At 45.9% G+C, this 23,026-nt stretch overlaps 2 protein-coding genes across 2 annotated transcripts in view; both read left to right on the top strand.

Moving 5' to 3' along the window:
• Nucleotides 1-12,391, top strand: part of LOC139396401 (FRAS1-related extracellular matrix protein 2-like) — a gene marked incomplete at its 5' end in the record, with an annotated part of 57,041 nt that extends 44,650 nt beyond the window's left edge. Inside the window, 4 exons of the mRNA XM_071143439.1 lie at nucleotides 1,530-1,717; nucleotides 2,051-2,197; nucleotides 3,792-4,166; nucleotides 12,353-12,391. Of these exons, the coding sequence (XP_070999540.1) occupies nucleotides 1,530-1,717; nucleotides 2,051-2,197; nucleotides 3,792-4,166; nucleotides 12,353-12,391 (749 nt within the window). The remainder of the gene's footprint in view (nucleotides 1-1,529; nucleotides 1,718-2,050; nucleotides 2,198-3,791; nucleotides 4,167-12,352) is intronic.
• Nucleotides 12,392-12,576: 185 nt separating this feature from the next.
• LOC139396399 (RING finger protein 150-like) overlaps nucleotides 12,577-23,026 on the top strand; it is a 12,475-nt gene continuing 2,025 nt past the window's right edge. Inside the window, exons 1-4 of the mRNA XM_071143437.1 lie at nucleotides 12,577-13,434; nucleotides 20,629-20,879; nucleotides 21,327-21,481; nucleotides 22,945-23,026. The exon at nucleotides 22,945-23,026 is cut by the window's right edge and continues 15 nt beyond it. Of these exons, the coding sequence (XP_070999538.1) occupies nucleotides 12,981-13,434; nucleotides 20,629-20,879; nucleotides 21,327-21,481; nucleotides 22,945-23,026 (942 nt within the window). The 5' untranslated portion in view covers nucleotides 12,577-12,980. The remainder of the gene's footprint in view (nucleotides 13,435-20,628; nucleotides 20,880-21,326; nucleotides 21,482-22,944) is intronic.

Genomic DNA, 23,026 nt, shown 5'->3' with positions numbered 1-23,026 from the left:
CTACCAGGGGTGTAGTGGTACCGTTGGGTTTAGTAGACTACAGGGGTGTAGTGGTATCGTTTATCAGGGGGGTTTATCACTACACCATGAGGGGGGTTTATCACTACACCATGAGGGGGAGGGGGGTTTATCACTACACCATGAGGGGGGTTTATCACTACACCATGAGGGGGTTTATCACTACACCATGAGGGGGAGGGGGGGTTATCACTACACTATGAGGGGAGTTATCACTACACCATGAGGGGGAGGGGGGGTTATCACTACACCATGAGGGGGATTTATCACTACACCATGAGGGGGTTTATCACTACACCATGAGGGGGGGTTTATCACTACACCATGAGGGGGGTTTATCACTACACCATGAGGGGGAGGGGGGGTTATCACTACACCATGAGGGGGGGTTTATCACTACACCATGAGGGGGGTTTATCACTACACCATGAGGGGGGGTTTATCACTACACCATGAGGGGGGTTTATCACTACACCATGAGGGGGATTTATCACTACACCATGAGGGGGTTTATCACTACACCATGAGGGGGTTTATCACTACACCATGAGCGGGTTTATCACTACACCATGAGGGGGTTTATCACTACACAATGAGGGGGGTTTATCACTACACCATGAGGGGGGTTTATCACTACACCATGAGGGGGGTTTATCACTACACAATGAGGGGGAGGGGGGTTTATCACTACACAATGAGGGGGGTTTATCACTACACCATGAGGGGGGTTTATCACTACACCATGAGGGGGGTTTATCACTACACCATGAGGGGGGTTTATCACTACACAATGAGGGGGAGGGGGGTTTATCACTACACAATGAGGGGGGTTTATCACTACACCATGAGGGGGGTTTATCACTACACCATGAGGGGGGGTTTATCACTACACCATGAGGGGGGTTTATCACTACACCATGAGGGGGATTTATCACTACACCATGAGGGGGGTTTATCACTACACCATGAGCGGGTTTATCACTACACCATGAGGGGGTTTATCACTACACCATGAGGGGGGTTTATCACTACACCATGAGGGGGGGTTTATCACTACACCATGAGGGGGTTTATCACTACACAATGAGGGGGAGGGGGGTTTATCACTACACCATGAGGGGAGTTATCACTACACCATTAGGGGGTTTATCACTACACCATGAGGGGGGTTTATCACTACACCCCGAGGGGGAGGGGGGGTTATCACTACACCATGAGGGGGGGTTATCACTACACCATGAGGGGGTTTATCACTACACCATGAGGGGGGTTTATCACTACACCCCGAGGGGGAGGGGGGGTTATCACTACACCCTGAGGGGGAGGGGGGGTTATCACTACACCATGAGGGGGAGGGGGGGTTATCACTACACCATGAGGAGGGTTTGTGTGTGTGTGGGGAGGGCATTAATGTACAGTACACTGTCCCTCAAATGTCTGGCAAAGTGATCCGTTTGTCCTGCATCTGGGTATTTTAAATGTCATCACCTTACCTGTCCTTCTCCTCCTAGATGCTGTGATCTACGGCCGTGTGATGGTTGACCCCGTCCAGTCGCTAGGCAACTCCTTCCAGTGTCACATACAGCAGGTCTTCCTGTGTACCGGCGCTGACGGTTACATACCAAAATATCGCCCCGGCAACGGAGAGTACGGTTGCCTTGCCGATGCCTCGTCTCTGCTCTACAGGCTGAAGATACTGGTATGTAACAATGTGTACAGTGTGTGTGTGCGTAGTGTGTACTTTATCAACATTATAAAATTGTTAAACCAACAACAGGATTCTGTTTTCCCCCTCTTCTCTCTGTCTCTGTCTGTCTGTCTCTCTCTCTCTCTCTCTCTCCCCTCTCTCACTCCCCCTCCCCTCTCTCTCTCCCCCTCCCCTCTCTCTCTCCCCCTCCCCTCCCCTCTCTCACTCCCCCTCCCCTCTCTCTCTCCCCCTCCCCTCTCTCTCTCCCCCTCCCCTCTCTCTCTCCCCCTCCCCTCTCTCATTCCCCTCCCATCTCTTGCTCCCTCTCACCTCTCCCTCTCCCAGGACAAGGCTGAGCCAGAGAGCCAGGAGGTAGAGTTTGGAGGTATCCGATTTGAGGCCCGCCTGGCTGGGGACACACCCGGTGCTTTCCCCCTGGTCTCTCAACCTGATGCTGACGGGTTCAGCCTCTCTTCAGGTCCTCTCTTCCAGGTCAGTCAGCCAGTCAGTCAGCCAGTCAGTCTGTCAGTCAGTCTGTCAGTCAGTCAACTCAGCCAGTCAGTCAGCCAGTCAGTCAATCATCCAGTCCACTCAGTCAATCAGTCAATCAGCCAGTCAGTCAATCAGCCAGTCAGTCAATCAGTCCACTCAGTCAGCCAGTCAATGAGCCAGTCAATCAGCCAGTCAATCAGCCAGTCAGTCAACTCAGCCAGTCAGCCAGTCAGTCCACTCAGCCAGTCAGTCAGCCAGTCAGTCAATCAGCCAGTCAGTCAATCAGCCAGTCAGTCTGTCCTCTCTTCCAGGTCAGTCCACTCAGCCAGTCAGTCAATCAGCCAGTCAGTCAGCCAGTCAGTCAATCAGCCAGTCAGTCTGTCAGTCAGTCAATCAGCCAGTCAGTCTGTCAGTCAGTCAGTCAGCCAGTCAGTCAGTCAGCCAGTCAGTCAATCAGCCAGTCAGTCAGCCAGTCAGTCAATCAGCCAGTCAATCAGCCAGTCAGTCTGTCAGTCAATCAGCCAGTCAATCAGCCAGTCAGTCTGTCAGTCAATCAGCCAGTCAGTCTGTCAGTCTGTCAGTCAATCAGCCAGTCAATCAGCCAGTCAGTCTGTCAGTCCACTCAGCCAGTCAGTCAGCCAGTCAGTCAATCAGCCAGTCAGTCAATCAGTCAGTCCACTCAGCCAGTCAATCAGCCAGTCAATCAGCCAGTCAGTCAATCAGCCAGTCAGTCAATCAGTCAGCCAGTCAGTCAGCCAGCCAGTCAGCCAGTCAGCCAGCCAGTCAGCCAGTCAGTCAGTCAGTCAGTCAGCCAGTCAACTCAGCCAGTCAGTCAGCCAGTCAGTCAGCCAGTCAGCCAGCCAGTCAGCCAGCCAGTCAGCCAGTCAGTCAGCCAGTCAGTCAGCCAGTCAGCCAGCCAGTCAGCCAGTCAGTCTGTCAGTCAGCCAGTCAACTCAGCCAGTCAGTCAGTCGGCAGGGTAGCCTAGTGGTTAGAGCGTTGGACTAGTAACCGGAAGGTTGCGAGTTCAAACCCCCGAGCTGACAAGGTACAAATCTGTCGTTCTGCCCCTGAACAGGCAGTTAACCCACTGTTCCCAGGCCGTCATTGAAAATAAGAATTTGTTCTTAACTGACTTGCCTAGTTAAATAAAGGTAAAAAAAAAATAAAAATAAAAAAAGTCAGCCAGTCAAAGCTTTCACTTTGAATAAAAAAATTGTAATCTCCACTACACACATATAACCCCCTCTCTCCCTCCTCTCTCCCTCCTCTCTCCCTCCTCTCTTCCTCCTCTCTTCCTTCTATCCTCTCTTCCTCCTCTCTCCCTCCTCTCTCCCTCCTCTCTTCCTCCTCTCTTCCTTCTATCCTCTCTCCCTCCTCTCTCCCTTCTCTCTCCCTCCTCTCTTCCTCCTATCCTCCCTACATCTACATGTACATTTTTTGTCATTTATCAATGGCTACTTACAATTAGTGCATTTATCTTAAGATAGCTCGGTCAGACAACCACATCGCTCCTTTCTCATCCCTCTCTCCTCCCTTCATCCCTCTCTCCTCCCTTCATCCATCTCTCCTCCCTTCATCCATCTCTTCCATCAGGTGGCTGCTGGTCATGAGTGGTACATCCATGCTGTCTACACCGTGCGCTCCAGGGACCACGGCAACCGCAACTACAACAACCATAATCACGCTGTCGGCAAGCGGAGTCTGTTCCTGCAGCACCACGTCATCTCCAGCAGGGGGCGCCAGAAGAGAGCAGCTCCAGAGAAAGAGAGAGGACAGGACCAGGACAGGGGGACCAACCTCCGACACGTCCACCTGCAGAGAGCGCCCAGCCTCGGGCAGAGCTGGGCCGAAGGTCCCCTGATGGACTGGGAGCTCCAGGAGAGGGGGGAAGGTCCGGTGGGAAGCCCAGAAAGGGAGACCTTGGATGGGGCCAAGGCGTCCATGACACTGGCGGTGGTGGTGCTGGTGGTAGGGTGTCTGGGAGGGGGGGTGGTGTACGCTGTGTTCGTTAGGAGCTCCGCGGATTGCCTCTCCTCCTCTTGTTTCTCCTCTTCCTCAAGGAGAGCATTGCCCCAAGGAGGAGAGGAGGGGAAGAACAGGAGAGGAGGAGGAGAAAGAAGAGGAAGAGGAGGGGATGGGAGGAACATGAGAGGAGAAGGAGGAGGAGAAAGAAGAGGAAGAGGAGGAGATGGGATGAACAGGAGAGGAGAAGGTAGTGATGCAGATAGTTCAGAGGTGTAACGAGTTCTGATTATTACCCCTCCTCCTCCTCTTCCTCCTCCTCCTCTTCTTCCTCCTCCTCTACTTCCTCCTCCTCTTCCTCCTCCTCCTCTTCCTCCTCCTCCTCTTCCTCCTCCTCCTCTTCTTTCTCTTCCTCCTCCTCCTCTTCTTTCTCCTCCTCCTCTTCTTTCTCCTCCTCCTCCTCTTCTTCCGCCGCCTCTTCTTTCTCTTCCTCCTCCTCCTCCCCTTCTTTCTCCCCCTCCTCCTCCTCCTCTTCCTCCTCCTCTTCTTTCTCCTCCTCCTCCCCCTCCTCCTCCTCCTCTTCCTCCTCCTCTTCCTCCTCCTCTTCTTTCTCCTCCTCCTCCCCTTCTTTCTCCTCCTCTTCCTCCTCCCCTTCTTTCTCCTCCTCCTCCTCCTCCTCTTCCTCCTCCTCTTCTTTCTCCTCCTCCTCCTCCTCTTCCTCCTCCTCTTCTTTCTCCTCCTCCTCCCCTTCTTTCTCCTCCTCTTCCTCCTCCCCTTCTTTCTCCTCCTCCTCCCCTTCTTTCTCCTCCTCCTCCCCTTCTTTCTCCTCCTCTTCCTCCTCTTCCTCCTCCTCTTCTTTCTCCTCCTCCTCCCCTTCTTTCTCCTCCTCTTCCTCCTCCCCTTCTTTCTCCTCCTCCTCCCCTTCTTTCTCCTCCTCCTCCCCTTCTTTCTCCTCCTCCTCCTCCTCTTCCTCCTCCTCTTCTTTCTCCTCCTCCTCCCCTTCTTTCTCCCCCTCCTCCTCCTCCTCTTCCTCCTCCCCTTCTTTCTCCTCCTCCTCCCCTTCTTTCTCCCCCTCCTCCTCCTCCCCTTCTTTCTCCTCCTCCTCCTCTTCTTTCTCCTCCTCCTCCCCTTCTTTCTCCCCCTCCTCCTCCTCTTCCTCCTCCCCTTCTTTCTCCTCCTCCTCCCCTTCTTTCTCCCCCTCCTCCTCCTCCTCTTCCTCCTCCCCTTCTTTCTCCTCCTCCTCCTCTTCTTTCTCGTCCTCCTCCCCTTCTTTCTCCTCCTCCTCCCCTTCTTCCTCCTCCTCTTCCTCCTCCTCTTCTTTCTCTTCCTCCTCCCCTTCTTTCTCCTCCTCTTCCTCCTCCTCTTCTTTCTCTTCCTCCTCCCCTTCTTTCTCCTCCTCCTCCCCTTCTTCCTCCTCCTCTTCCTCCTCCTCTTCTTTCTCTTCCTCCTCCCCTTCTTTCTCCTCCTCTTCCTCCTCCCCTTCTTTCTCCTCCTCCTCCCCTTCTTTCTCCTCCTCCTCCCCTTCTTTCTCCTCCTCTTCCTCCTCTTCCTCCTCCTCTTCTTTCTCCTCCTCCTCCCCTTCTTTCTCCTCCTCTTCCTCCTCCCCTTCTTTCTCCTCCTCCTCCCCTTCTTTCTCCTCCTCCTCCCCTTCTTTCTCCTCCTCCTCCTCCTCTTCCTCCTCCTCTTCTTTCTCCTCCTCCTCCCCTTCTTTCTCCCCCTCCTCCTCCTCCTCTTCCTCCTCCCCTTCTTTCTCCTCCTCCTCCCCTTCTTTCTCCCCCTCCTCCTCCTCCCCTTCTTTCTCCTCCTCCTCCTCTTCTTTCTCCTCCTCCTCCCCTTCTTTCTCCCCCTCCTCCTCCTCTTCCTCCTCCCCTTCTTTCTCCTCCTCCTCCCCTTCTTTCTCCCCCTCCTCCTCCTCCTCTTCCTCCTCCCCTTCTTTCTCCTCCTCCTCCTCTTCTTTCTCGTCCTCCTCCCCTTCTTTCTCCTCCTCCTCCCCTTCTTCCTCCTCCTCTTCCTCCTCCTCTTCTTTCTCTTCCTCCTCCCCTTCTTTCTCTTCCTCCTCCCCTTCTTTCTCCTCTTCCTCCTCCTCCTCCTCCTCCTTTTCATTCTCCTCCTCTTCTTCCTCCTCTTCATCTTCCTCTTCTTCCTCCTCCTCCTCTTCTTTCTCGTCCTCCTCCCCTTCTTTCTCCTCCTCCTCCCCTTCTTCCTCCTCCTCTTCCTCCTCCTCTTCTTTCTCTTCCTCCTCCCCTTCTTTCTCCTCCTCTTCCTCCTCCTCTTCTTTCTCTTCCTCCTCCCCTTCTTTCTCCTCTTCCTCCTCCTCCTCCTCCTCCTTTTCATTCTCCTCCTCTTCTTCCTCCTCTTCATCTTCCACTTCTTCCTCCTCCTCCTCTTTCTCCTTTTCCAGGGGACCATTGCCACAAAGATAGTTAGTGGTGTAACCACAAATACACACTAACGTTCAAAAGTTTGGGGTCACTTAGAAATGTCCTTGTTTTTGAAAGAAAAGCACATTTGTTGTCCATTAAAATAACATCAAATTGATCCGAAATACAGTGTAGACATTGTTAATGTTGTTAATGACTGTTGTAGCTGGAAACGGCTGATTTTTTTTATGGAATGTCAACATAGGCGTACAGAGACCCATTATGACCTGAAGCAGGACATTTCCACCTTTAGATTTTGTGGCATAGAGAAAGTTAAGATATCAGACAGGGGAGGTGATATAAATAATACTCTGAGTTAAAGGGAATGTTTTGGGATTTTCACCCTCCAGGATTATTTCCTAAAGGACTTAATGATGAAATGCCTATGTATGTTATGTTGTGAATTTGAACATGAATTATGCTTTCACTGAATGTTGGTCAGGTGGGACGTTAGTGTCTAGAGAGGTTAAAAGAGGTCAGTTCCATACTGTGTTTCTCTCGATAACCATCCCACGTGGTTAAACTCTTAGACTATCGATACTGACAGAATAAGAACAAGTCTTTGATATTAATTACTAGTCTGCAGCTGGGAATTTGGTACCATTGAACGCGAAGACCGACAACCGCCAAAATATTTATTCTATAACAACATGAATGAATGTTACTCTGAACTGTCCATTTTAACCACGGCAGAGAGAGAGAGGGCAGACAAACTCTCCAACAGAAACAAACTTTCCAACAGTGATCACGACAACACACAGAGCGTAAATATATATATTGATTGCAATTATTCCCGAATGAGTGAGCGTTCATATTCAAAGGATTAGCATTTCAATTGTTATAATTATCAACTTTGTAGTATCTCATCTCAGTCGACCCCCTCTTCCCTGTTGTCCACCAAGCCGCGATGCCGGTTTAGCCCACTAGGGCACATTCGCTATCATTTCCTTGTAACTATCTACTGTTTGTTTATGCATTTCTGTGAATTAATTAGTTAGTAAATAAATAATTTAAGACAATTGACGTATGGATGACTCATAGTGAAGACTGGGTTCGTGAAGATAACCAACAATTTACGACGTTTGGAATGAGACTAACGTGAGGTAAAATAAAAAATAAGTCATTAATCAGATTTTAAAATATCTGAAAAGTTATATTAGGAAAATTATAACTTTGTAATATGAATATTTCCCTTGGTGCCCCGACTTCCTAGTTAATTACAGTTACATGATTATTCAGTTTAATCGCGTAATAATAATTACAGAGAATCTTTGATAAATAAGTCTTCAGTTTAATGATGCCAAAGACACGACAGCGCTCAGGAAGGAGACGCGTTCTGTCTCCTAGAGATGAACGTACTTTGGTGCGAAAAGTGCAAATCAATCCCAGAACAACAGCAAAGGACCTTGTGAAGATGCTGGAGGAAACAGATACAAAAGTATCTATATCCACAGTAAAACGAGTCCTATATCGACATAACCTGAAAGGCCGCTCAGCAAGGAAGAAGCCACTGCTCCAAAACCGCCGTAAAATAGACAGACTACGTTTTGCAACTGCACATGGGGACAAAGATCGTACTTTTTGGTGAAATGTCCTCTGGTCTGATGAAACAAAAATAGAACATTTTGGCCATAATGACCATCGTTATGTTTGGAGGAAAAAGGGGGAGGCCTGCTACCCGAAGAACACCATCCCAACCGTGAAGCATGGGTGTGGCAGCATCATGTTGTGGGGGTGCATTACTGCAGGAGGGACTGGTGCACTTCACAAAATAGATGGCATCATGAGGGAAGAAAGTATGTGGATATATTGAAGCAACATCTCAAGACATCAGTCAGGAAGTTAAAGCTTGGTCGCCAATGGGTCTTCCAAATGGACAATGACCCCTGGCATACTTCCAAAGTTGTGGCAAAATGGCTCTCAGGATCAACTGCCACATAGTCCACACGCTCACCTTCACTCGAAACCATCAATCCAACACGCTCTTATTCTGAAAACAAAAAGACAGGAGGGACTTTTATTCTGAAACACATACTTTTTTATATTGAATGAAAAAAGTGGGACTGTTATTCTGAAAACATACTTTTATTTTGAAAAAGATATGCAGCGCCATACCATAGAAAGGTATTAGAAATGTGCTTAGTTCCTTATGAACTAACCTGGTAAATTAGGAAAATAAACTGTCAAAATAAAGGTCTGTGTTTCAGAATAAAAGTGCCCTCCTGTCGCTGGTAAAGACACCATAGACCTTAACCGTCGTGGGGGTGTGGCCGTCCAGATCCCCTCTAGGCCTCCGTAGGTCCATGGGTGTTTCCTCATGCAGGGCCTGGAACACACAGAGACATTACACTGTGCGTGTGTGTGTGTGTGTGTGTGTGTGTGTGTGTGTGTGTGTGTGTGTGTGTTACTCTTAACATACTAACTGGACGGCGGCGAGGGTGAGGCTGGAGGTTCTCATGGAACATAGTTGTCGTCCGAGTCGTCAGAGTCTGAGCTGGAGGCGGAGCTTTGGCAGGAGGAGGGTCTACCAAATGGACACGGGTAGCAGCTGGACAGACACACAAACAAAAGGTGACTTTTATTCTGAAACATAGACTTTTATTTTTTGAAATAGACCATTGGGTAGGGCATTCACTCACTGCTCTAGAATGCAGGGGAAAACCAGTAAATTGAAGAGGGTACTACTAAATTAATGTATTTTCTTTGCCCCGTGTCATTATAAATCACATACAGTTATTAATTTGATTATTCTCTACAATATTATACCCTTAATATGCTTGTACAGTGTTGATGAAATAAGAAGGGTAGTTTATTGTGACCGTCGCTAGACAGCTCCGCTATTGGTTATTATCTCTTCCATTTTAGGCATTGGGAGGTGTTCAAAGTTCATACCAAATGGCCTTACTTTAAGCTCACGTAGAAGTTGGCTTTGTTCTGTAGTTTGATATTAGCACTTTTAATGTATGGACTGTTGTCCTCATGTCCTCGGGAACACAAATGTTACATTTTCGTAAAGGGCTTATGTAGTAGGGAGAGAAGGGCGTGTTTCATAGTTCACAACCAATGTCTGTTCACATGGGCGGGGCCACTGAGTTGAGCCTAGTTCACTTATGAAAACAAATTCTCTAATTTAAAACCTAAAATTACATTTCATCTTTTCATAAATAGTTTCATATTTAAACATTTAAATTGCACAACAATTTCATGTGAATCCGATAACTAGAATGTGTAGACTTTCCAAGTTACAGTTTATGTCATCCTGTCATCAGTAATAATGTCTCAGATGACAACTGATCTGACATCATATTCATTAAGTACCAACGCATCTTTTCAACTGGTTAGATTACCGAAATACGGTTCTGGCCCCCATCCTTTTGATGTTTTCAGACTCTCTATGTTAACCAAGGGCTTTCCAAGAGTCACTCTGTAGAGTAGAGAGAGAGAGCGGAAAGGGGGGAAGGTATTTATGGGGGTCATAAACTTCACCAACAGGCCGACGTCATGACACCTCCCTCGCCAAGGCCATTCTGACGAGGAGGATGAGGAGGAGAGGTAAAGAGACAAGATTATCTCTGATGTTAATGAAGTCAGTATGTATCAGTCAAATATAGGGCTCGGATAAAAAGTGGTTTACTACGAATTGAATTTATTTGGGTAACAGACATATTCAACAAAATGTACAATGTGTACCCAGAAGATATATCACTTCGATGTATCAATTAAAACGCTTGTTTCCAAAGTGGTCCTCGATGGTAAAAACAACACCACATATAATGATTAAAGGTCCCCAAAGCGCTCGTCTTTTCAGTTTGCTGCAGCTAGCGACTGGAACGAGCTGCAACAAACACATCCCTGAGTCGCTCGTCTTTTCAGTTCGCTGCAGCTAGCGACTGGAACGAGCTGCAACAAACACATCCCTGAGTCGCTCGTCTTTTCAGTTCGCTGCAGCTAGCGACTGGAACGAGCTGCAACAAACACATCCCTGAGTCGCTCGTCTTTTCAGTTTGCTGCAGCTAGCGACTGGAACGAGCTGCAACAGACACATCCCTGGGTCGCTCGTCTTTTCAGTTCGCTGCAGCTAGCGACTGGAACGAGCTGCAACAAACACATCCCTGAGTCGCTCGTCTTTTCAGTTCGCTGCAGCTAGCGACTGGAACGAGCTGTGGTGTGGTGTCATGTGGTGTTGCTACCATGCTGTGTTGTCATGTTGTGTTGCTACCTTGCTGTGTTGTCATGTTGTGTTGCTACCATGTTGTGTTGTCATGTGGTGTTGCTACCATGTTGTGTTGTCATGTGGTGTTGCTACCATGTTGTGTTGTCATGTTGTGTTGCTACCATGTTGTGTTGTCATGTTGTGTTGCTACCATGCTGTGTTGTCATGTTGTGTTGCTACCATGTTGCGTTGTCATGTGGTGTTGCTACCATGCTGTGTTGTCATGTTGTGTTGCTACCATGCTGCGTTGTCATGTTGTGTTGCTACCATGTTGCGTTGTCATGTGGTGTTGCTACCATGTTGTGTTGTCATGTTGTGTTGCTACCATGTTGTGTTGTCATGTTGTGTTGCTATCATGTTGTGTTGTCATGTTGTGTTGCTACCATGTTGTGTTGTCATGTGGTGTTGCTACCATGCTGTGTTGTCATGTTGTGTTGCTACCATGTTGTGTTGTCATGTGGTGTTGCTACCATGTTGTGTTGTCATGTTGTGTTGCTACCATGTTGCGTTGTCATGTGGTGTTGCTACCATGCTGCGTTGTCATGTTGTGTTGCTACCATGTTGTGTTGTCATGTGGTGTTGCTACCATGTTGTGTTGTCATGTGGTGTTGCTACCATGCTGTGTTGTCATGTTGTGTTGCTACCTTGCTGTGTTGTCATGTTGTGTTGCTACCATGTTGTGTTGTCATGTTGTGTTGCTACCATGCTGTGTTGTCATGTTGTGTTGCTACCTTGCTGTGTTGTCATGTTGTGTTGCTACCATGTTGTGTTGTCATGTGGTGTTGCTACCATGCTGTGTTGTCATGTTGTGTTGCTACCTTGCTGTGTTGTCATGTTGTGTTGCTACCATGTTGTGTTGTCATGTTGTGTTGCTACCATGCTGTGTTGTCATGTTGTGTTGCTACCTTGCTGTGTTGTCATGTTGTGTTGCTACCATGTTGTGTTGTCATGTTGTGTTGCTACCATGCTGTGTTGTCATGTTGTGTTGCTACCATGCTGCGTTGTCATGTTGTGTTGCTACCATGTTGTGTTGTCATGTGGTGTTGCTACCATGTTGCGTTGTCATGTGGTGTTGCTACCATGTTGTGTTGTCATGTGGTGTTGCTACCATGTTGTGTTGTCATGTGGTGTTTCTACCATGTTGTGTTGTCATGTGGTGTTGCTACCATGCTGTGTTGTCATGTTGTGTTGCTACCATGTTGCGTTGTCATGTGGTGTTGCTACCATGTTGCGTTGTCATGTGGTGTTGCTACCATGTTGTGTTGTCATGTTGTGTTGCTACCATGTTGTGTTGTCATGTTGTGTTGCTACCATGTTGTGTTGTCATGTGGTGTTGCTGCCATGCTGTGTTGTTATGTGTTGCTGTCATGCTGTGTTGCTACCATGCTGTGTTGTCATGTGTTGCTACCATACTGTGTTGTTATGTGTTGCTACCATGCTGTGTTGGTATGTGTTGCTACCATGCTGTGTTGTTATGTGTTGCTGCCATGCTATGTTGTTGTTGTCTTAGGTCTCTCTTTATGTTGTGTTGTCTCCCTTTTTTTAATGTGTAATCCCAGGCCCCTGTCATCACAGGAGTCCTTCTTGCCTTTTGGTAGGCCGTCATTGTAAATCATAATTTGTTCTTAAACTGACTTGTCTAGTTAAATATAGGTTGAATAAAATATATATATATTTTTGTAAGTATGCAAGAAAGCCCATGTTATTATCGAAGAGGTGAATGTGCCACAACACGCCACACCGCTAGATGGCGATACTGCTGTAGCTCAGCTACACTGTCAACACGGCTCCACTTCTTCCTTTCTCTGCGCCGTCAAAAACAACAACAGGCGTCTCTTACCGACACAGCATTTCATACACTATTATTCTAACCAAACAAAACGACTTATCTAGATAATATTAGGGTTAACATCGATGCAACCAGTTCCAGAGTAGTTACAGTTTTCTTCGTGTTCATTTATAGACACGGCGAGGTGTTGAAAATGAAAATGAGTTTGGGTTTAGCCGTGAAGCTAAACGTTTAGCAAGAGGCACTGGGGTGTGTTCACAAATAACAAAACGATAGACCGGTCAGGGTGGAGAAAAACAACCCAGCTATGTTATGGAGTATCTAGATTAAGTGTCGGATCTTACTACATTACATTCTGCCCAAAGGACAAAAGGAGAGACAGTCAAACCCAGTTAGTTATGACCATGTCGCTGATCCAGGCCTGCCGCAGTTTGGTCTTATCTACATGGCTTTTATCGTTTTGTTTCGTCCACTTCTTCTGTTTAGATTTCACCGTGGCCGAGAGAGAGGAGTGGTACACCGCTTTCATCAATATCACCTACATAGATCCGATCACCTCTATGATCCGGACGGAGAAGACTGAATGCGGTCGATATGGGGAACATTCACTGAAACGCGACGCCAAAGGAGTCGTGATACTTCCATCTCTTTCCCAGGACTGGCAAGCCTGTGATCCGGGTACCTTGTTCCCGGTTCCGGTCCAAGGCAGTGCATGGATAGCCCTGATAGCCAGTGGAAACTGCACCTATAAGGAAAAGATTCGACATGCAGCGAACCAAAACGCCTCGGCCATAGTCATATTCAACGTTGGATCGAGCAACGCCAATGATACAATCACCATGTCATATTCAGGTAACAGTATTGACTCGCTAGATAGTCATCTGATTTATCGGCTCACACAGTGTAGATTTCCTCTATGCAATTAACATCCCATCATGCTTAGGGTATTAAAAAAAAAGCTTAGTTTCCCAGTATTTGCCAAGCCACTTGAAGAATCTATAACAAGGTGCTTTGAAGCTGTTCTGGCAGCTGGTGGTGGCCCAACGCCTTATTAAAACACTATGTTGTTGATGTGTCCTTGTTATTTAGGCAGTTACGTTTATGTAGCTATGCGTTAACCATTGATCACACAACCAGGCAGACTGGTATGGCCCCTGGCTGAGGAACCCAGTCTACTCTTGTGTGTGTCTGAGAGAGAGAGAGCTTTCATCCAGACCTTATTGTTCTGACTGCCAGAGACGAGCTCATTGGTTAAGGCGCTGGTCATTCTGCCAACTATACAACTATCTTTATGTTATCTCACTGCATAGACTAGAGAATGCTGTGTGTCTATAGGGAGTAGAGAATGCTGTGTGTCTATAGCAACTAGAGAATGCTGTGTCTCTATAGGGACTAGAGAATGCTGTGTGTCTATAGGGAGTAGAGAATGCTGTGTGTCTATAGCAACTAGAGAATGCTGTGTCTCTATAGGGAGTAGAGAATGCTGTGTGTCTATAGGGAGTAGAGAATGCTGTGTGTCTATAGCAACTAGAGAATGCTGTGTCTCTATAGGGAGTAGAGAATGCTGTATGTCTATAGGGAGTAGAGAATGCTGTGTGTCTATAGGGAGTAGAGAATGCTGTTTGTCTATAGCAACTAGAGAATGCTGTGTCTCTATAGGGAGTAGAGAATGCTGTGTGTCTATAGGGAGTAGAGAATGCTGTGTGTCTATAGGGAGTAGAGAATGCTGTTTGTCTATAGCAACTAGAGAATGCTGTGTCTCTATAGGGAGTAGAGAATGATGTGTGTCTATAGGGAGTAGAGAATGCTGTGTGTCTATAGGGAGTAGTGAATGCTGTGTGTCTCTATAGGTAGTAGAGAATGCTGTGTGTCTCTATAGGGAGTAGTGAATGCTGTGTCTCTATAGGGAGTAGAGAATGCTGTGTGTCTATAGGAGTAGAGAATGCTGTGTGTCTCTATAGGGAGTAGAGAATGCTGTGTCTCTATAGGGAGTAGAGAATGCTGTGTGTCTATAGGAGTAGAGAATACTGTGTCTCTATAGGGAGTAGAGAATGCTGTGTCTCTATAGGGAGTAGAGAATGCTGTGTCTCTATAGGGAGTAGAGAATGCTGTGTGTCTCTATAGGGAGTAGAGAATGCTGTGTGTCTCTATAGGGAGTAGAGAATGCTGTGTGTCTCTATAGGGAGTAGAGAATGCTGTGTGTCTATAGGGAGTAGAGAATGCTGTGTCTCTATAGGGAGTAGAGAATGCTGTGTCTCTATAGGGAGTAGAGAATGCTGTGTGTCTATAGGGAGTAGAGAATGCTGTGTGTCTATAGGGAGTAGAGAATGCTGTGTGTCTCTAGGGAGTAGAGAATGCTGTGTCTCTATACGGAGTAGAGAATGCTGTGTGTCTCTATAGGGAGTAGAGAATGCTGTGTGTCTCTATAGGGAGTAGAGAATGCTGTGTGTCTATAGGAGTAGAGAATGATGCGTGTCTATAGGGAGTAGTGAATGCTGTGTGTCTCTATAGGGAGTAGAGAATGCTGTGTGTCTCTATAGGGAGTAGAGAATGATGCGTGTCTATAGGGAGTAGTGAATGCTGTGTGTCTCTATAGGGAGTAGAGAATGCTGTGTGTCTCTATAGGGAGTAGAGAATGCTGTGTGTCTCTATAGGGAGTAGAGAATGCTGTGTGTCTCTATAGGGAGTAGAGAATGCTGTGTGTCTCTATAGGGAGTAGTGAATGCTGTGTGTCTCTATAGGGAGTAGAGAATGCTGTGTGTCTATGGGGAGTAGAGAATGCTGTGTGTCTCTATAGGGAGTAGAGAATGCTGTGTGTCTATAGGGAGTAGAGAATGCTGTGTGTCTATAGGGAGTAGAGAATGCTGTGTGTCTATAGGGAGTAGAGAATGCTGTGTGTCTATAGGGAGTAGAGAATGCTGTGTGTCTCTATAGGGAGTAGAGAATGCTGTGTGTCTCTATAGGGAGTAGAGAATGCTGTGTGTCTCTATAGGGAGTAGAGAATGCTGTGTCTCTATAGGGAGTAGAGAATGCTGTGTGTCTATAGGGAGTAGAGAATGCTGTGTGTCTATAGGGAGTAGAGAATGCTGTGTGTCTCTATAGGGAGTAGAGAATGCTGTGTGTCTCTATAGGGAGTAGAGAATGCTGTGTGTCTCTATAGGGAGTAGAGAATGCTGTGTGTCTATAGGGAGTAGAGAATGCTGTGTGTCTCTATAGGGAGTAGAGAATGCTGTGTGTCTCTATAGGGAGTAGAGAATGCTGTGTGTCTCTATAGGGAGTAGTGAATGCTGTGTGTCTCTATAGGGAGTAGAGAATGCTGTGTGTCTATGGGGAGTAGAGAATGCTGTGTGTCTATGGGGAGTAGAGAATGCTGTGTGTCTCTATAGGGAGTAGAGAATGCTGTGTGTCTATAGGGAGTAGAGAATGCTGTGTGTCTATAGGGAGTAGAGAATGCTGTGTGTCTATAGGAGTAGAGAATGCTGTGTCTATAGGAGTAGAGAATGCTGTGTGTCTCTATAGGAGTAGAGAATGTTGTGTGTCTATAGGGAGTAGACAATGCTGCTGTGTCTATAGGGAGTAGAGAATGCTGTGTGTCTATAGGGAGTAGAGAATGCTGTGTGTCTATAGGGAGTAGAGAATGCTGTGTCTCTATAGGGATTAGAGAATGCTGTGTGTCTCTATAGGGAGTAGAGAATGCTGTGTGTCTCTATAGGGAGTAGAGAATGCTGTGTGTCTCTATAGGGAGTAGAGAATGCTGTGTCTCTATAGGGAGTAGAGAATGCTGTGTCTCTATAGGGAGTAGAGAATGCTGTGTCTCTATAGGGAGTAGAGAATGCTGTGTGTCTCTATAGGAGTAGAGAATGCTGTGTCTCTATAGGGAGTAGAGAATGCTGTGTGTCTCTATAGGGAGTAGGGAATGCTGTGTGTCTCTATAGGAGTAGAGAATGCTGTGTCTCTAGGTAGTAGAGAATGCTGTGTCTCTATAGGAGTAGAGAATACTGTGTGTCTATAGGGAGTAGAGAATGCTGTGTCTCTATAGGGAGTAGAGAATGCTGTGTCTCTATAGGGAGTATAGAATTCTGTGTCTCTGTAGGGAGTAGAGAATGCTGTGTCTCTGTAGGGAGTAGAGAATGCTGTGTCTCTATAGGGAGTAGAGAATGCTGTATGTCTATAGGGAGTAGAGAATGCTGTGTCTATAGGGAGTAGAGAATGCTGTGTCTCTATAGGGAGTAGAGAATGCTGTGTCTCTATACGGAGTAGAGAATGCTGTGTCTCTATAGGGAGTAGAGAATGATGTGTGTCTGTAGGGAGTAGAGAATGCTGTGTCTCTATAGGGAGTAGAGAATGCTGTGTCTCTATAGGGAGTAGAGAATGCTGTGTGTCTCTATAGGGAGTAGAGAATGCTGTGTGTCTCTATAGGAGTAGAGAATGCTGTGTGTCTATAGGGAGTAGAGAATGCTGTGTGTCTATAGGGAGTAGAGAATGCTGTGTCTCTATAGGTAGTAGAGAATGCTGTGTGTCTCTATAGGTAGTAGAGAATGCTGTGTCTCTATAGGGAGTAGAGAATGCTGTGTCTCTATAGGGAGTAGAGAATGCTGTGTCTCTATAGGGAGTAGAGAATGCTGTGTCTCTATAGGGAGTAGAGAATGCTGTGTCTCTATAGGGAGTAGAGAATGCTGTGTCTCTATAGGGAGTAGAGAATGCTGTGTGTCTCTATAGGGAGTAGAGAATGCTGTGTCTCTATAGGGAGTAGAGAATACTGTGTCTCTATAGGGAGTAGAGAATGCTGTGTGTCTATAGGGAGTAGAGAATGCTGTGTCTCTATAGGGAGTAGAGAATGCTGTGTCTCTATAGGGAGTAGAGAATGCTGTGTGTCTATAGGAGTAGAGAATGCTGTGTCTCTATAGGGAGTAGAGAATGCTGTGTCTCTATAGGGAGTAGAGAATGCTGTGTCTCTATAGGGAGTAGAGAATGCTGTGTGTCTATAGGGAGTAGAGAATGCTGTGTCTCTATAGGGAGTAGAGAATGCTGTGTGTCTATAGGAGTAGAGAATGCTGTGTCTCTATAGGGAGTAGTGAATGCTGTGTCTCTATAGGGAGTAGAGAATGCTGTGTCTCTATAGGGAGTAGAGAATGCTGTGTCTCTATAGGGAGTAGAGAATGCTGTGTCTCTATAGGGAGTAGAGAATGCTGTGTCTCTATAGGGAGTAGAGAATGCTGTGTGTCTCTATAGGGAGTAGAGAATGCTGTGTGTCTCTATAGGGAGTAGCGAATGCTGTGTCTCTCTATAGGGAGTCGAGAATGCTGTGTGTCTCTATAGGGAGTAGAGAATGCTGTGTGTCTCTATTAGAGGTCGACCGACAATGATTTTTCAACACCGATACCGATTATTGGAGGACCAAAAAAAGCAGATACCGATTAATCTGACTATTTTTATTTTATTTATTTATTTGTAATAATGACAATTACAACAATACTGAATTAACACTTATTTTAACTTAATATAATACATAAATAAAATCAATTTAGCCTCAAATAAATAATGAAACATGTTCAATTTGGTTTAAATAATGCACAAACAAAGTGTTGGAGAAGAAAGTAAAAGTGCAATATGTGCCATGTAAGAAAGCTAACGTTTCAGTTCCTTGCTCAGAACATGAGAACATATGAAAGCTGGTGGTTCCTTTTAACATGAGTCTTCAATATTCCCAGGTAAGAAGTTTTAGGTTGTAGTTATTATAGGACTATTCCCTCTATACCATTTGCATTTCATCAATCTTTGACTATTGGATGTTCTTATAGGCACTTTAGTATTGCCAGTGTAACAGTATAGCTTCCGTCCCTCTCCTCGCTCCTCCCTGGGCTTGAACCAGCAACACAACAGCAGCCACCATCGAAGCATGGAGTAGAGAATTTTGAATTCATTTATTTCACCTTTATTTAACCAAGTAGGTCAGTTGAGAACAAGTTCTCATTTACAACTGCGACCTGGCCAAGATAAAGCAAAGCAGTGAGACACAAACAACAACACAGAGTTACACATAAACAAACATACAGTCAATAATACAATAGGAAAGTCTATATACAGTGTGTACATATGAGGTAAGATTAGGGAGGTAAGGCAATAAATAGGCCATAGTGGTGAAGTAATTACAATATAGCAATTAACACTGGAGTGATGGATGTGCAAGTAGAGATACTGGGATGCAAAAGAGCAAGATAAATAAATATGGGGATGAGGTAGTTGGGTGGGCTATTTACAGATGGGCTATTTACAGATGAGCTGTTTACAGATGGGCTGTTTACGGTATGGTGACCAGTGAGCTGAGATAAGGGGGGACTTTACCCAGCAGAGACTTGTAGATAACCTGTAGCCATTGGGTTTGGTGACGAGTATGTAGCGAGGGCCAGCCAACGAGAGCATACAGGTCGCATTGGTGGGTAGTTTATGGGGCTTTGGTGACAAAATGGGTGGCACTGTGATAAACTGCATCCAGTTTGCTGAGTAGAGTGTTGGAGGCTATTTTGTAAATGACATCACCGAAGTCGAGGATCGGTAGGATGGTCAGTTTTACGAGGGTATGTTTGGCAGCATGAGTGAAGGATGCTTTGTTGCGAAATAGGAAGCCGATTCTAGATTTAATTTTGGATTGGAGATGTTTGATATGGGTCTGGAAGGAGAGTTTACAGTCTAACCAGACACCTAGGTATTTGTAGTTGTCCACGTATTCTAAGTCAGAGCCGTCCAGAGTAGTGATGTTGGACAGGCGGGCAGGTGCAGGCAGCGATCGGTTGAAGAGCATGCATTTAGTTTTACTTGTATTTAAGAGCAATTGGAGGCCACGGAAGGAGTGTATGGCATTGAAGCTTGCCTGGACGGTTGTTAACACAGTGTCCAAAGAAGGGCCAGAAGTATACAGAATGGTGTCGTCTGCGTAGAGGTGGATCAGAGACTCACCAGCAGCAAGAGCGACATCATTGATATTTACATAGGCTCCCTGGCCTGTGTGCAAATGTAGGCATGTAAATGTACCCATTTGGCGATCTGATAGTATTTCTGATTGGCTTAACTCACCACCTGACCACCACTAATGACCTGAGGAGCTTCTCAAAGTAATGTTTTCTTCAGCTCAGACAGCAAGCAAACAAATTCTGTTTTTATAGAAAATCATTTTGAGAATGGCAATAGTTCCTCAAAGTATTTGAACAAATCTTTCCATTTCGATGAACCACTCAGTGTGAAAAGGGGAATATGTCATGCTCTGATCCAGTGGAAATGTCATGCTCTGATCCAGTGGAAATGTCATGCTCTGATCCAGTGGAAATGTCATGCTCTGATCCAGTGGAAATGTCATGCTCTGATCCAGTGGAAATGTCATGCTCTGATCCAGTGGAAATGTCATGCTCTGATCCAGTGGAAATGTCATGCTCTGATCCAGTGGAAATGTCATGCTCTGATCCAGTGGAAATGTCATGCTCTGATCCAGTGGAAATGTCATGCTCTGATCCAGTGGAAATGTCATGCTCTGATCCAGTGGAAATGTCATGCTCTGATCCGGTGGAAATGTCATGCTCTGATCCGGTGGAAATGTCATGCTCTGATCCAGTGGAAATGTCATGCTCTGATCCAGTGGAAATGTCATAAAATAAGCCTGCTTGATTACTTATTTTCCCTTGTGCAAATAGCAGATGTCTGTTCCTTGCTCACTGGCATGGAGAAACTCTGAGGACACACAGAATATTTTATTACAATATTGCAAGTTTGCTAGAGAGAAAGCATGTGACCCAAGTTAATAGTTTTACTCGTTGTGTAACTATTGTTACTTTCATTATTACGTGTTTTTACCTTAAGCATTTCACTGTTAGTCTGTCGTTGTTAACGGGACAAATACAATTTGATTGATTTTACAGGTTGACCTTTTATGCATCTTGTCCTGGAGGAAGAACTGAGTGATTTCCGCTAGATAGGCCAGCTGCAAAATCCAAAAAATAGGCTATAAATATAAAAATTCTCGTTCACTTTCTCCCCTCCTCCCTCCCCTGTCAGGTATGGGTGATGTGGTCGCCGTCATGATCCCAGAACCTAAAGGTCGCGAGGTCGTCGCTCTGCTGGAGCGGAACGTCACGGTAACCATGCACATCACCATAGGAACGCGTAACCTCCAGAAGTACGTGAGCAGGACGTCGGTGGTGTTCGTCTCCATCTCCTTCATCATCCTGATGATCATCTCTCTGGCCTGGCTCGTCTTCTACTATATACAGAGGTTCAGATACGCCAACGCACGAGACCGTAACCTGGTAGGGTTCAGTAACACACCAGACTACAACACCTGTTGCAGACAAGGCATATATTTGATTTCTGAGGGCCAACTCCTAGTCTTCTATCTCTCCTCTCTCACTCTCTCTCACTCACTCTCTTCTTCCTTCTGTCTCTCTCTCTCTCTCACCCCTTCTCTCTCACCCCTTCTCTCTCTCTCACCCCTTCTCTCTCTCTCTCTCTCTCTCACCCCTTCCTCTCTCTCTCCCTCATCCCTCTGGCCCCTTCCTCTCTCTCCTCTCTCTCTCCTCTCTCTCTTCTCTCTCTCTTCTCTCTTCTCTCTCTCTTCTCTCTTCTCTCTTCTCTCTCTCTTCTCTCTTCTCTCTCTCTTCTCTCTTCTCTCTCTCTTATCTCTTCTCTCTCTCTTATCTCTTCTCTCTCTCTTCTCTCTCTCTTCTCTCACTCTCTCTCTCTCTCTCTCCTCTCAGAGGCGTCTGGGAGATGCAGCTAAGAAGGCCATCAGTAAGCTGCAGGTCAGGACCATCAGGAAGGGAGACGGGGAGACGGAGTCAGACTTTGATAACTGTGCCGTGTGTATCGAGGGTTACAAGCCAAACGACGTGGTCAGGATACTACCCTGCAGGTAACCAAACACTAACCCTCTATGTCAGGATACTACCCTGCAGGTAACCAAACGTGAACCCTCTATGTCAGGATACTACCCTGCAGGTAACCAAACATTAACCCTCTACGTCAGGATACTACCCTGTCAGGATACTACCCTGCAGGTAACCAAACTACCTTAACCTGTCTAGGACTGGGGTTCCGCTAGCCAGTGAAAGTGCAGGGCGCCAAATTCAAAACAACAAAAATCTCATAATTAAAATTCCTCAAGCATACAAGTATTTTACACCATTTTAAAGATAAAATTCAAAAAGGATTTACAGCGAAAGCACACCATCTGATTATGTTAGGTCACCACCAAGCCACAGAATAAACACAGCCATTTTTTCCAGCCAGATAGAGGAGTCACAAAAAGCAGAAATAGAGAGAAAATGAATCACTAACCTTTGATTATCTTCATCAGATGACACTCATAGGACTTCATGTTACACAATACATGTATGTTTTGTTTGATAAAGTTCATATAAAAACATCCGAGTTTACATTGGCGCGTTAGGTTCAGTAGTTTTAAAACATGCGGTGATTTTGCGGAGAGCCACATCAATTTACAGAAATACTCATAATAAACATTGATAAAAGATACAACTATTATACATGGAACTTTAGATAAACTTCTCCTTAATGCAACCGCTGTGTCAGATTTAAAAAAAACTTTACAGAGAAAGCAAACCATGCAATAATCTGAGTACAGCCTTTAGACAACAAAGCAGCCAAAAAGATACCCGCCATATTGGGTAGTCAACATTACTCAGAAATAGCATTTGAAATATTCACTTACTTTTGATGATCTTCATCAGAATGCACTCCCAGGAATCACAGTTCCACAATAAATGTTTGATTTGTTCGATAATGTCCATCAGTTATGTCCAAATATCTTCTTTTGTTAGAGCGTTTGGTAAACAAATCCAAAAGCGCATTCAGGTCGCACCGAACGTCGGACGAAAATTCAAAAGGTTCCGTTACAGCCAGTAGAAACATGCCAAACTAAGTATGGAATCAATCTTTAGGATGTTTTTAACATAAAACTTCATTAATGTTCCAACCGGACAATTCCTTTGTCTGTACAAATGAAGTTATAGACCCATGATAAACGTGTAACACACACTAAACTGCTTTTAAAGCCATCTCCTGTCAGACACCTGTCCCATTAGAACTGCTTGGACCCTTAACTGCTGGACCACAGGACCTGTCCCATGTTATTGACCTGTTATAATCTGTCATAGACCTTTTATAAACATGTTATAACCTCAATCTCCTGTCAGACACCTGTCCCATGTTAATGACCTGTTATAACCTGTCATAGACCTTTTATAAACATGTTATAACCTCAATCTCCTGTCAGACACCTGTCCCATGTTAATGACCTGTTATAACCTGTCATAGACCTTTTATAAACATGTTATAACCTCAATCTCCTGTCAGACACCTTTTCCATAAGAACTGCGTGGACCCCTGGCTGCTGGACCACAGGACCTGTCCCATGTGCAAGATGAACATCCTCAAA

The sequence above is a fragment of the Oncorhynchus clarkii genome, unplaced genomic scaffold (genome assembly GCF_045791955.1).
Source record: "Oncorhynchus clarkii lewisi isolate Uvic-CL-2024 unplaced genomic scaffold, UVic_Ocla_1.0 unplaced_contig_781_pilon_pilon, whole genome shotgun sequence".
Classification (NCBI taxonomy): Eukaryota; Metazoa; Chordata; class Actinopteri; order Salmoniformes; family Salmonidae; genus Oncorhynchus; species Oncorhynchus clarkii.
This window is presented reverse-complemented; position numbering and strand designations above follow the sequence as displayed.